The 14,645-nt window shown below is 44.9% G+C and overlaps 1 protein-coding gene across 1 annotated transcript in view; it reads right to left on the bottom strand.

The window, feature by feature from the left end:
• Positions 1-14,645, bottom strand: part of LOC311114231 (uncharacterized protein) — a gene marked incomplete at both ends in the record, with an annotated part of 69,741 nt that overhangs the window by 29,904 nt on the left and 25,192 nt on the right. Inside the window, one exon of the mRNA XM_084189494.1 lies at positions 12,200-12,281. Coding sequence (XP_084045620.1) covers positions 12,200-12,281 — 82 coding nt within the window. The remainder of the gene's footprint in view (positions 1-12,199; positions 12,282-14,645) is intronic.

Below are 14,645 nucleotides of genomic sequence, written 5' to 3'. Positions count from 1 at the left end.
GGCCGTGGGGTGAGACAGGGATGCAGCATATATACCCTCTTCAACATATATATCAACGAATTGGCGAGGGCACTAGAACAGTCTGCAGCACCCGGCCTCACCCTACTAGAATCTGAAGTCAAATGTCTTCTGTTTGCTGATCAAATCAAATCAAATCAAATCAAATCAAATTTTATTGGTCACATGCGCCGAATACAACAGGTGCAGACATTACAGTGAAATGCTTACTTACAGCCCTTAACCAACAGTGCATTTATTTTAAACAAAAAAGTAAGAATAAAACAACAACAAAAAAGTGTTGAGAAAAAAAGAGCAGAAGTAAAAAATAAAGTGACAGTAGGGAGGCTATATATACAATAGAATAAAGTGACAGTAGGGAGGCTATATATACAGGGGGGTACCGTTGCATAGTCAATGTGCGGGGGCACCGGCTAGTTGAGGTAGTTGAGGTAATATGTACATGTGGGTAGAGTTAAAGTGACTATGCATAAATACTTAACAGAGTAGCAGCAGCGTAAAAAGGATGGGGTGGGGGGGCAGTGCAAATAGTCCGGGTAGCCATGATTAGCTGTTCAGGAGTCTTATGGCTTGGGGGTAGAAGCTGTTGAGAAGTCTTTTGGACCTAGACTTGGCACTCCGGTACCGCTTGCCGTGCGGTAGCAGAGAGAACAGTCTATGACTAGGGTGACTGGAGTCTTTGACAATTTTGAGGGCCTTCCTCTGACACCGCCTGGTATAGAGGTCCTGGATGGCAGGGAGCTTTGCCCCAGTGATGTACTGGGCCGTACGCACTACCCTCTGTAGTGCCTTGCGGTCAGAGGCCAAGCAGTTGCCATACCAGGCGGTGATGCAACCAGTCAGGATGCTCTCGATGGTGCAGCTGTAGAATTTTTTGAGGATCTGAGGACCCATGCCAAATCTTTTTAGTCTCCTGAGGGGGAATAGGCTTTGTCGTGCCCTCTTCACGACTGTCTTGGTGTGTTTGGACCATGATAGTTCGTTGGTGATGTGGACACCAAGGAACTTGAAGCTCTCAACCTGTTCCACTACAGCCCCGTCGATGAGAATGGGGGCGTGCTCAGTCCTCTTTTTTTTCCTGTAGTCCACAATCATCTCCTTTGTCTTGGTCACGTTGAGGGAGAGGTTGTTGTCCTGGCACCACACGGCCAGATCTCTGACCTCCTCCCTATAGGCTGTCTCATCGTTGTCGGTGATCAGGCCTACCACTGTTGTGTCGTCGGCAAACTTAATGATGGTGTTGGAGTCGTGCCTGGCCATGCAGTCATGGGTGAACAGAGAGTACAGGAGGGGACTGAGCACGCACCCCTGAGGGGCCCCCGTGTTGAGGATCAGTGTGGCAGATGTGTTGTTACCTACCCTTACCACCTGGGGGCGGCCCGTCAGGAAGTCCAGGATCCAGTTGCAGAGGGAGGTGTTTAGTCCCAGGATCCTTAGCTTAGTGATGAGATTTGAGGGCACTATGGTGTTGAATGCTGAGCTGTAGTCAATGAATAGCATTCTCACGTAGGTGTTCCTCTTGTCCAGGTGGGAAAGGGCAGTGTGGAGTGCGATAGAGATTGCATCATCTGTGGATCTGTTGGGGCGGTATGCAAATTGGAGTGGGTCTAGGGTTTCTGGGATTATGCTGTTGATGTGAGCCATGACCAGTCTTTCAAAGCACTTCATGGCTACAGACGTCAGTGCCACGGGTCGGTAGTCATTTAGGCAGGTTATCTTAGAGTTCTTGGGCACGGGGACTATGGTGGTCTGCTTGAAACATGTTGGTATTACAGACTCAGTCAGGGACATGTTGAAAATGTCAGTGAAGACACTTGCCAGTTGGTCAGCACATGCTCGGAGTACACGTCCTGGTAATCCGTCTGGCCCTGCGGCCTTGTGAATGTTGACCTGCTTAAAAGTCTTACTCACATCGGCTACGGAGAGCGTGATCACATAGTCGTCCGGAACAGCTGGTGCTCTCATGCATGCTTCAGTGTTGCTTGCCTCGAAGCGAGCATAGAAGTGGTTTAGCTCGTCTGGTAGGCTTGTGTCACTGGGCAGCTCGCGGCTGTGCTTCCCTTTGTAGTCTGTAATAGTTTTCAAGCCCTGCCACATCCGACGAGCGTCAGAGCCAGTGTAGTATGATTCAATCTTAGACCTGTATTGACTCTTTGCCTGTTTGATGGTTCGTCGGAGGTCATAGCGGGATTTCTTATAAGCGTCCGGGTTAGAGTCCCGTTCCTTGAAAGCGGCAGCTCTACCCTTTAGCTCAGTGCGGATGTTTCCTGTAATCCATGGCTTCTGGTTGGGGTATGTACGTACGGTCACTGTGGGGACGACATCATCGATGCACTTATTGATGAAGCCAGTGACTGATGTGGTGTACTCCTCAATGCTGTCTGAAGAATCCCGGAACATGTTCCAGTCTGTGCTAGCAAAACAGTCCTGTAGCTTAGCATCTGCGTCATCTGACCACTTTTTTATTAGCCGAATCACTGGTGCTTCCTGCTTCAGTTTTTGCTTATAAGCAGGAATCAGGAGGATAGAGTTATGGTCAGATTTGCCAAATGGAGGGCGAGGGAGAGCTTTGTATGCGTCTCTGTGTGTGGAGTAAAGGTGGTCTAGAGTTTTTTCCCCTCTGGTTGCACATTTAACATGCTGGTAGAAATGAGGTAGAACGGATTTAAGTTTCCCTGCATTAAAGTCCCCTGCTACTAGGAGCGCTGCATCTGGATGAGCGTTTTCCTGTTGATTAATGGCCTTGTACAACTCATTCAGTGCAATCTTAATGCCAGCATTGGTTTGTGGTGGTAAATAGACAGCTATGAAAAGTATAGATGAAAACTCTCTTGGTAAATAGTGTGGTCTACAGCTTATCATAAGATACTCTACCTCAGGCGAGCAAAACCTTGAGACTTCCTTAGTATTTGATTTTGTGCACCAGCTGTTGTTTACAAAAATACAGAGACCGCCACCCCTCGTCTTACCCGAGTCTGCCGTTCTGTCCTGCCGATGTAGCGTATAGCCTGCTAGCTGAATGTTGTCATTGTTGTCATTCAGCCACGACTCCGTGAAACATAAGATATTACAGTTTTTAATGTCCCGTTGGTAGGATAACCGTAATCTTAAATCGTCCATTTTATTCTCCAAAGCTTGAACGTTGGCTAATAGGATTGATGGGAGAGGCAGTTTACTCGTTCGCCGTCGGATCCTTACAAGGCACCCCGACCTACGTCCACGATATCTCCGTCTCTTCCTCACGCGAATGACGGGGATCTGGGCCTTGTCCGGAGTCTGTAGAATATCCTTTGCGAACGCCTCGTTGAAGAAAAAGTGTTCGTCCAACGCGAGGTGAGTAATCGCTGTCCTGATATCCAGAAGCTCTCTTTGGTTATAAGAGACGATGGCATAAACATTATGTACAAAATAAATTACAAATAACGCGGAAAAACACACATAATAGTACAATTGGTTAGAGGGCTGTAAAACGGCAGCCATCTTCTTCCGGCGCTGTTCTGATGATCTGGTGCTTCTGTCACCAACCAAGGAGGGCCTACAGCAGCACCTAGATCTTCTGCACAGATTCTGTCAGACCTGGGCCCTGACAGTAAATCTCAGTAAGACAAAAATAATGGTGTTCCAAAAAAGGTCCAGTTGCCAGGACCACAAATACAAATTACATCTAGACACCGTTGCCCTAGAGCACACACAAAACTATACATACCTCGGCCTAAACATCAGCGCCACAGGTAACTTCCACAAAGCTGTGAACGATCTGAGAGACAAGGCAAGAAGGGCCTTCTATGCCATCAAAAGGAACATAACATTTGACATACCAATTAGGATCTGGCTAAAAATACTTGAATCAGTTATAGAACCCATTGCCCTTTATGGTTCTGAGGTCTGGGGTCCGCTCACCAACCAAGAATTCACAAAATGGGACAAACACCAAATTGAGACTCTGCATGCAGAATTCTGCAAAAACATCCTCCGTGAACAACGTAAAACACCAAATAATGCATGCAGAGCAGAATTAGGCCAATACCCGCTAATTATCAAAATCCAGAAAAGAGCCGTTAAATTCTATAACCACTTAAAAGGAAGCGATTCCCAAACCTTCCATAACCTACATTGAAGTCATTTAGCAGACGCTCTTATCCAGAGCGACTTACAGTTAGTGAATACATATTTTTTTATACTGGCCCCCCGTGGGAATCGAACCCACAACCCTGGCGTTGCAAACGCCATGCTCTATCAACTGAGCTACATCCCTGCCGGCCATTCCCTCCCCTACCCTGGACGAATTGTGCGCCGCCCATGAGTCTCCCGGTCGCGGGCGGCTGCGACAGAGCCTGGATTCGAACCAGGATCTCTAGTGGCACAGTTAGCACTGCGATGCAGTGCCTTAGACCACTGTGCCACCTACAGAGAGATGAACTTGGAGAAGAGTCCCCTAAGTAAGCTTGTCCTGGGGCTCTGTTCACAAACACAAACAGACCCCACACAGCCCCAGGACAACAACAACAACACAATTAGACCCAACCAAATCATGAGAAAACAAAAATAGAATTACTTGACACATTGGAAAGAACAAACAACTAAACAGAGCAAACTAGAATGCTATTTGGCCCTAAACAGAGAGTACACAGTGGCAGAATACCTGACCACTGTGACTGACCCAAACTTAAGGAAAGCTTTGACTATGTACAGACTCAGTGAGCATAGCCTTGCTATTGAGAAAGGCCGCCGTAGGCAGACCTGGCTCTCAAGAGAAGACAGGCTATGTGCACACTGCCCACAAAATGAGGTGGAAACTGAGCTGCACTTCCTAACCTCCTGCCAAATGTATGACCATATTAGAGACAAATATTTCCCTCAGATTACAGCGATCCACAAAGAATTAGAAAACAAACCCAATTTTGATAAACTCCCTTATCTACTGGGTGAAAAACCACAGTGTGCCATCACAGCTGCAAGATTTGTGACCTGTTGCCACAAGAAAAGGGCAACCAGTGAAGAACAAACACCATTGTAAATACAACCCATATTTATGTTTATTTATTTTCCCATTTGTACTTTAACTATTTGCACATTGTTACAACACTGTATATATACATAATATGACATTTGAAATGTCTTTATTCTTTTGGAACTTCTGAGTGTAATGTTTACTGTTAATATTTATTGTTTATTTCACTTTTGTTTATTATCTACTTCACTTGCTTTGACAATGTTAACACACGTTTCCCATGCCAATAAAGCCCTTAAAATGAGAGAGAGAGACACAGACAGAGAGAGAGACAGAGAGAGACAGATTTTCTTTGTGTCTCTCTCTCTCGTTGTGTTTTTTGGTATTCTTTCTTAAAACTGCATTGTTGGTTAAGGGCTTGTAAGTAAGCATTTCACTGTATGGTCTACACCTGTTGTATTCGGCGCATGTGACAAGTAAAATTCTTCATGTTGTTTTGGGTTTAGTGTGTTTCAATTTTCCCAGAAGCTCGCGCTCTCTCTCTCTCTCTCTCTCTCTCTCTCTCTCTCTCTCTCTCTCTCTCTCTCTCTCTCTCTCTCTCTCTCTCTCTATCTCTCTCTCTCTCTCAAAATACAACACATCATTAGAATAGAATACATCACAACAGTATGCAGTTTCCAAGCCACAGGAGGAGATGGGGAAGTTATATCATATGTATTCTGACATGTACTGACAGCATGGGTTAGGTTAGTTGCTATTAAAACCCTGATGCTTGTTATTTGATTTAGCCGTTGGTACTCCATAGGTGCTGGATGGATGTAAAGCTTACATCATATTTTATGCTGATTCTTCTAGGAAGCAAGGATCGTAATAAGCCACCTAATTTGAATCAGTTTAGTCAAATGTAGTGTAATTCATTCATGAATTCTCTCAAGAACGTCCCAAGTGTCCTCCTTTCATTGCTTCAGATCTGTTCTATTCTGCCAAACAACCTAAGCAGCTGATTCATGGGGAGGTGAGGAACATTCCGGAACATTCAGCGTCCCAAACAGCACCCTATTCCCTATGGGTCCTGGTCAAAGATAGTACACTGCACTCTGTAGGGAATAGGGTCCCAAGATAGTACACTGCACTCTGTAGGGAATAGGGTGCCAACATAGTACACTGCACTCTGTAGGGAATAGGGTGCCAAGATAGTACACTGCACTCTGTAGGTAATAGGGTGCCAAGATAGTACACTGCACTCTGTAGGGAATAGGGTGCCAAGATAGTACACTGCACTCTGTAGGGAATAGGGTGCCAAGATAGTACACTGCACTCTGTAGGGAATAGGGTCCCAAGATAGTACACTGCACTCTGTAGGGAATAGGGTGCCAAGATAGTACACTGCACTCTGTAGGGAATAGGGTGCCAAGATAGTACACTGCACTCTGTAGGAAATAGGGTGCCATTTGGAATGCAGGAAGAGTCCCCTGACCACCCACTCACTGCTTTTTCTCTCAAACAGCATTTTTACCAGCTAGGAGAGAGTGGCCGTGAGGAGCTGAGGCAGGTAGGGGAGAATTAATGCGGTCTGACTGCTATTATCTACGTTAATTTATATTTGCCGCCCTCTTGTGGTAGTCAGGGTGAATTTAAAGAATACATATCAATTATGGCTCTTCATGATTTGGACAGTTCTAGTCTTATTGTCAACAAGTACAGAGGAAAAGACAGATGATAACTTTAAATGGTGGAGATATATCGTATAATATAAATCAAATGTAACTAAAATATCCTTCTTGAAGGAAGTGCATGATTATATTGGGAGTGGGAATACTGCACAATAACATGCTTCAGTGCCTTGCAAAAGTATTCATTCCCCTTGGAGTTTTTCCTATTTTGTTGCATTACAACCTGTCATTTAAATTGATTTTTATTTGCATTTCATGTAATGGACATACACAAATAGTACAAATTGGTGAAGTGAAATGAAAAAAAGAACTTGTTGAAAAAAATGATAAAATATAAATCATGAAAAAGTGGTGCGTGCATATGTATTCACCCCCTTTGCTATGAAGGCCCTAAATAAGATCTGGTGCAACCAATTACCTTCAGAAGTCACATAATTAGTTAAATAAAGTCCATCTGTGTCACATGATCTCAGTATATATACACCTGTTCTGAAAGGCCCCAGAGTCTGCAACACCACTAAGCAAGGGGCACCACCAAGCAAGCGGCACCATGAAGACCAAGGAGCTCTCCAAACAGGTCAGGGACGAAGTTGTGGAGAAGTACAGATCAGGGTTGGGTAATTAACAAATATCAGAAACTTTGAACATCCCACGGAGCACCATTAAATCCATTATTAAAAAATGAAAGAATATGGCACCACAACAAACCTGCCAAGAGAGGGCCGCCCATCTAAACTCACGGACCAGGCAAGGAGGGCATTAATCAGAGAGGCAACAAAGAGACCAAAGATAACCCTGAAGGAGCTGCAAAGCTCCACAGCGGAGATTGGAGTATCTGTCCATAGGACCACTTTAAGCCGTACACTCCACAGAGCTTGGCTTTACGGAAGAGTGAACAGAAAAAAGCCCTTGCTTAAAGAAAAAAATAAGCAAACACGTTTGATGTTCACCAAAAGGCATGTGGGAGACTCCCCAAACATATGGAAGAAGGTACTCTGGTCAGATGAGACTAAAATTGAGCTTTTTGGCCATCAAGGAAAACACTATGTCTGGTGCAAACCCAACACCTCTCATCACCCTGAGAACACCATCCCCACAGTGAAGCATGGTGGTGGCAGCATCATGCTGTGGGGATGTTTTTCATCGGCAGGGACTGGGAAACTGGTCAGAATTGAAGGAATGATGGATGGCGCTAAATACAGGGAAATTCTTAAGAGATACCTGTTTCAGTCTTCCAGAGATTTGCGACTGGGACGGATGTTCACCTTCCAGCAGGACAATGATCCTAAGCATACTGCTAAAGCAACACTTGAGTGGTTTAAGGGGAAACATTTAAATGTCTTGGAATGGCCTAGTCAAAGGTCAGACCTCAATCCAATTGAGAATCTGTGGTATGACTTAAAGATTGCTGTACACCAGCGGAACCCAACCAACTTGAAGGAGCTGGAGCAGTTTTGCCTTGAAGAATGGCAAAAATCCCAGTGGCTAGATGTGCCAAGCTTATAGAGACATACCCCAAGAGACTTGTAGCTGTAATTACTGCAAAAGGTGGCTCTACAAAGTATTGACTTTGGGGGGTGAATAGTTATGCACGCTCAAGTTTTCTGTTTATTTGTCTTATTTCTTGTTTGTTTCACAATAAAACATATTTTGCATCTTCAAAGTGGTAGGCATGTTGTGTAAATCAAATGATACAAACCCCCCCCCAAAAAATCTATTTTTAATTCCAGGTTGTAATGCAACAAAATAGGAAAAATGCCAAGGGGGGTGAATACCTTCGCAAGCCACTGTATAGGTCAACCTCACTGACTGGGTCTACCATACAGGTGTCATCCCAGATTATTATAACAAAATGACTTATCATTAATGTGTATGTTTCCCATTATGACAACCTGAACCTCCTTGCCATCCAAGTGGGAGGATAAACCCACTACTACACCAACGAGTGCGATGTCATTTTCTAGGTGTTACACAGAATTTAGCTAGTTAAAATGAAGTGTATCTTAAGGGGTATTTACGTGTACTTTTATAGTACATTACCCATCCTGACAACCTGGCTGTAATTTAAGGCTTCCGGAAGCCTTACCAAATAATAAGCACTATTATTGTAGGGTCATTTGATTAACCCCCTAGAGTCAATTGAAGCACCGGTGCATCAATCTAAGTTACATAAAATTATTAACTGTCACGCCCTGGCTCTGGGACGCTTGTATGTTGAGCAAGGGTGTGAGTGTTCTTTGTTTATTCTAGTTCATGTATATCTATGTTGGCCAGAGTGGTTCTCAATCAGAGGCAACGAGTGTCAGCTGTTGCTGGTTGTCTCTGATTGGGAACCATATTTAGACAGGCTGTTTTCCCACTGTGTTTGTGGGATCTTGTTCCTGTGTAGGTTTGTGTTTTGCACCTTTGGACGTCACGTATCGATTTGTTGTTTTGTTCGTGTAATCATTTAATAAATAAGTATGTTCACCTTCCACGCTGTGCCTTGGTCCTCTGTATCCGACGATCGTGACAGAAGATCCCACCAACACTCGACCAAGCAGCGTGTCCAGGAGCCAACGCCAGAGGTATCGCTAAAGGACTTCAACCTCGACTGGGCCTGGCCCACGGGAGGAGAGACCCCCAGAAATTTTTTAGGGGGGGGCTCACGCCGTGGACGACGGGGCAGCAGGAGGCCGCGATAGAGCGGTCCAGCGGGTTTGCAGAGGAGGCCGCCAGGTTAAGGGGGCCACTGGTCACAGAGGGGAGGGAAAGTGTAGAGGCACGGCGAGAGGTACTGGGGTGTGTTACCAGTCTGGTCTGGCCCGTTCCTGATCCCCGCGTAGGGCCAGTGGTGTGTGTCCCCAGTACGGTCCGGCCTGTTCCTGTTCCTCGCATCGAGCCTGTGGTGCGCGTTGTCAGCCCGGTTCGGCCCATTCCTGCTCCCCGCACCAAGCCAGTGGTGCGCGTCGTCAGCCCGGTTCGGCCCATTCCTGCTCCTCGCACCAAGGCAGTGGTGCGCATCGTCAGCCCGGCCCGGCCCGTTCCTGCTCCCCGCACCAAGCCAGCGGTGCGCGTCGTCAGCCCGGTCCGGCCCGTTCCTGCTCCCCGCACCAAGTCGGTGGTGCGCGTCGCCAGCCCGGTCCGGCCTGTTCCTGCTCCCCGCACCAAGTCGGTGGTGCGCGTCGCCAGCCCGGTCCGGCCTGTTCCTGTTCCCCACACCAAGCCAGTGGTGTGCGTCGTTAGTCCGGCACAGCCCGTGCCTGTTCCACCGGTGCCTGGTCCGGCACCGGTCAGCTGCTCCAAACCGGAGCTAGAGCAATCCGCTCCACCGGTGTTTAGTCCAGCTCCGGCCAGCAGGGCCAGACCGGACCAGGGGTACTTTGGGGGGTTAGAGAGGGAGTGGGGATCAGTCCCGGAGCCGGATCCGCTGCCAAGGCGGAGTGCCCACACGGTCCCTCCCCTGTGGTATTTGGTTGATGCGGTCGGAGTCCGCGCCTTTGGGGCGGGGGTACTGTCACGCCCTGGCTCTGGGGACGCTTGTATGTTGAGCCAGGGTGTGAGTGTTCTTTGTTTATTCTAGTTCATGTATATCTATGTTGGCCAGAGTGGTTCTCAATCAGAGGCAACGAGTGTCAGCTGTTGCTGGTTGTCTCTGATTGGGAACCATATTTAGACAGGCTGTTTTCCCACTGTGTTTGTGGGATCTTGTTCCTGTGTAGGTTTGTGGTTTGCACCTTTGGACGTCACGTATCGATTTGTTGTTTTGTTCGTGTAATCATTTAATAAATAAGTATGTTCACCTTCCACGCTGCGCCTTGGTCCTCTGTATCCGACGATCGTGACATTAACCTCAAAATCCATCAGTTGAAGGTAGAGGTATCTGTCTCAATCCACCACATCTGCCTATTTCACACTTCCGCATCTGCGGTGAAAGTTGACAGAGCTAGAGCGGTGTTTGTCAGACATTGAGACGTACCGAAAATCGGTCTTCTCGCGAAAACGTCTGTAAATCAAATGATACAAACCCCGAACGGTTTGACCTACAAACTACTATGTAAAGGGGAGACTCTCAGGAACATGGTGTTCTCCGTTTTTTTCTCTACGACCCCCACGAGTATCACGGGACTCGTCTGAAGGTAACCAGGCCCAGTTTAAAAACAAGCATGAATGCATGCACACGTTTGGACATCAGTTGAGGTTGCGCTACCAAGAATGAATAATTGTAGCCAATTCGGGGGCTCATTTTCTACCACAAATGACACACTCGCAAACGCCGATCCGGTATCGAATCCAGACATGAGCTGCATTATTTAGCCTAGAATCGTTTATTTCTTACCGTGAAAATCTGACAGGAGAAAGCCATCTGACTTCTGACTATCCTAGCTCCTCACCATGTAAAACTGTCATCGTCATCCATACCATAAATGCTGATATAAAAACCTCTCTTTTTGTCAATCCACTCATCCCAAAGAGAAAGAGTTGAATCTATTAATTTAAGATCAGGTTTACATCGAAACCGTAATGTTAGCTAAATTGTTTTGATTGTAAATCCAGGAAATAATTAAAGACACAGAATTTGAGGACGAAGTGACAAGGACAACTGTACTCTAATTGTTTGAAATCAGTGGACCCAACATGAATATGAAATATGCACACAGGAAACATGGAATGGTTTATACAATGGAGCATTCAAATACTATCCCACTGCCAGTGGGGCAACCCTAGCTTTTTCTGATTGGTCAATTCTTGGTAGGAATACAGTCTGTTTATTGGCTAGCCAGAGCAATTCTTCAAATTGTGGTAGCGCACAGCAATGTGATTGGTTGTCTAATATTCATATTGCAATATCCATAAAAATAAATACAGTTTTACAGTTCACGCAGTTGTTTCATTCTATGTTTTTATTACCTAAACATTTTTTATTTCATTTTAGCCCCTTTGTTGACAATTATTAGATTTGTGCATTCATTGAGTTATTGCATTAATACAGTTTAAACAGTAGTTGTTGGGGGGAAGTTTCAAACATAAAAGTGGAATATTGGAATATGTCTGACAAGAGGAACAGTCCAGCCCAGCGTGAAATCACACAGCCACACCCACACAGCTTCCTGCATTATACAGCTGCACTGCTACAGCTTCACCTAGAGGGGGGGGGGGGGCCAGAAACAAACAGATTTAGGGGACAGGACAAACACGACCAATGAAAGACAACACACCTTATCTGTAAGACTCTCCTGACGTAGCTGTCCCCATAGAGTCACTGTTAACCAGAAACTGACTGGCCTTAGGACAGCTCGGGGCCGGATGGGCTGGTCCCATCTTTAAGATCAGTGGGCCGGTCTAAATTGGGTTTTTTGAACAGAATAACCTTTTTTTTGGTGGGTGGGTGTGGGGGGGGGGGGGGGGGGGGGGGTTGTGACCTCAAGGAAAATAATGGGCCAGTGTGTTAGAAAATAAATGTAAACGTTAAAAAGTAAAACAGTCACATTATCAATCATGGGCACAATCCTCAACTGATTTCAATACAAGTAAGATAAATATTTTTAGATAAACATAAATAAAATATGTCACTCACCCTAACGTCAGATCCAGACTCCACAGACCACACAAGGATGGGTTGGTCCTCCACTTCCTCCTCGTCACCAGTGGGAAACCAACTAGGATAATATTACACAGATGGATTAGATCACATCAGGTATAGATTCATTTATTGATTTTATTTGATATTTAAAAGTATTACGATGCTCCAGCCGGAGACAACATTACATGACCTCAGTTGTATTACACTGTCAGCTAGTAATACAGAGATGAACATCACAGAGACATTTAACATGAATACAGAGATGAACATCACAGAGACATTTAACATTAATACAGAGATGAACATCACAGAGACATTTAACATGAATACAGAGATGAACATCACAGAGACATTTAACATGAATACAGAGATGAACATCACAGAGACATTTAACATTAATACAGAGATGAACATCACAGAGACATTTAACATTAATACAGAGATGAACATCACAGAGACATTTAACATGAATACAGAGATGAACATCACAGAGACATTTAACATGAATACAGAGATGAACATCACAGAGACATTTAACATTAATACAGAGATGAACATCACAGAGACATTTAACATGAATACAGAGATGAACATCACAGAGACATTTAACATGAATACAGAGATGAACACCACAGAGACATTTAACATTAATACAGAGATGAACATCACAGAGACATTTAACATTAATACAGAGATGAACATCACAGAGACATTTAACATGAATACAGAGATGAACATCACAGAGACATTTAACATGAATACAAAGATGAACATCACAGAGACATTTAACATTAATACAGAGATGAACATCACAGAGACATTTAACATGAATACAGAGATGAACATCACAGAGACATTTAACATGAATACAGAGATGAACACCACAGAGACATTTAACATTAATACAGAGATGAACATCACAGAGACATTTAACATTAATACAGAGATGAACATCACAGAGACATTTAACATGAATACAGAGATGAACATCACAGAGACATTTAACATGAATACAGAGATGAACATCACAGAGACATTTAACATTAATACAGAGATGAACATCACAGAGACATTTAACATGAATACAGAGATGAACATCACAGAGACATTTAACATGAATACAGAGATGAACACCACAGAGACATTTAACATTAATACAGAGATGAACATCACAGAGACATTTAACATTAATACAGAGATGAACATCACAGAGACATTTAACATGAATACAGAGATGAACATCACAGAGACATTTAACATTAATACAGAGATGAACATCACAGAGACATTTAACATTAATACAGAGATCACCTGGTTAATGTGATACCCATAATTCACCCATAATTCCCCCCCCATCCCTATAAACAAACCAACCAACAACAATAATAATAATACTGTGCCATTTAGCAGACGCTTTACTTACCGTCATGCATGCATACATTTTACGTGTGGTCGGTCCCAGGGTTCGAACCCACTACCCTGGCATTGCAAGCGCCATGCTCTACCAACTGATCCATACAGGATTCTAGGCTGGAAGCTCACTGATGCCGTGTCACAATAAAAAATAAATGTGTGATTAATGCCATGTGTCCTATCCAGGGGTGCAACTTTCACTGGGGACAGGGGGGGGTCATGATCCCCCCCCCCCCCCCCACATTCTGAAATGGCATTTTTGTCCCCCCCAGTTTTATCATTGCACTGTGATACAAAACGAGGCATCGGTTTGCTTTAGGACCATGCGGATGCCTCAGAGCGGTCAGGTAGGCTGTTTGGTGGTTTCATCCAGCTGGATTTAGGACCGCGCCAACACCACAGAGCGTGCGAACAGAGGCAGCTGTTGTCTTTGTGTGTTGTGATGTTTCTCTGAGTTGTCAAACAAGTAGAGCAGGAACTGGCTACTCTTTATTTGACTGATGTAGCTGGCAAGGTAATTGCTGTTTGACTTAACAAAAACAAATATTTAATCCTAGTGCCGAGTTAGCAGTGTACCTGAAATGTAACGTTAGCTAATGTTTCATCCCCTCTCGACTGAAGTTCTGTCTGAAGTGAATGAACTAGCTAGCTAGCTATCTAGCTAGTAGCTACCACAGCCAGTTCAGCTCTAGCCTCTAGCTATCTAGCTAGTAGCTACCACAGCCAGTTCAGCTCTAGCATCTAGCTATCTAGCTAGTAGCTACCACAGCCAGTTCAGCTCTAGCCTCTAGCTATCTAGCTAGTAGCTACCACAGCCAGTTCAGCTCTAGCCTCTAGCTATCTAGCTAGTAGCTACCACAGCCAGTTCAGCTCTAGCCTCTAGCTATCTAGCTAGTAGCTACCACAGCCAGTTCAGCTCTAGCCTCTAGCTATCTAGCTAGTAGCTACCACAGCCAGTTCAGCTCTAGCCTCTAGCTATCTAGCTAGTAGCTACCACAGCCAGTTCAGCTCTAGCCTCTAGCTATCT

Source organism: Coregonus lavaretus (assembly GCF_964263955.1).
Source record: "Coregonus lavaretus genome assembly, contig: HAP1_SCAFFOLD_608, whole genome shotgun sequence".
Lineage (NCBI taxonomy): Eukaryota > Metazoa > Chordata > Actinopteri > Salmoniformes > Salmonidae > Coregonus > Coregonus lavaretus.
Note: the sequence above shows the minus strand (reverse complement) of the source record. Positions and strands in the feature narration are given on the sequence as shown.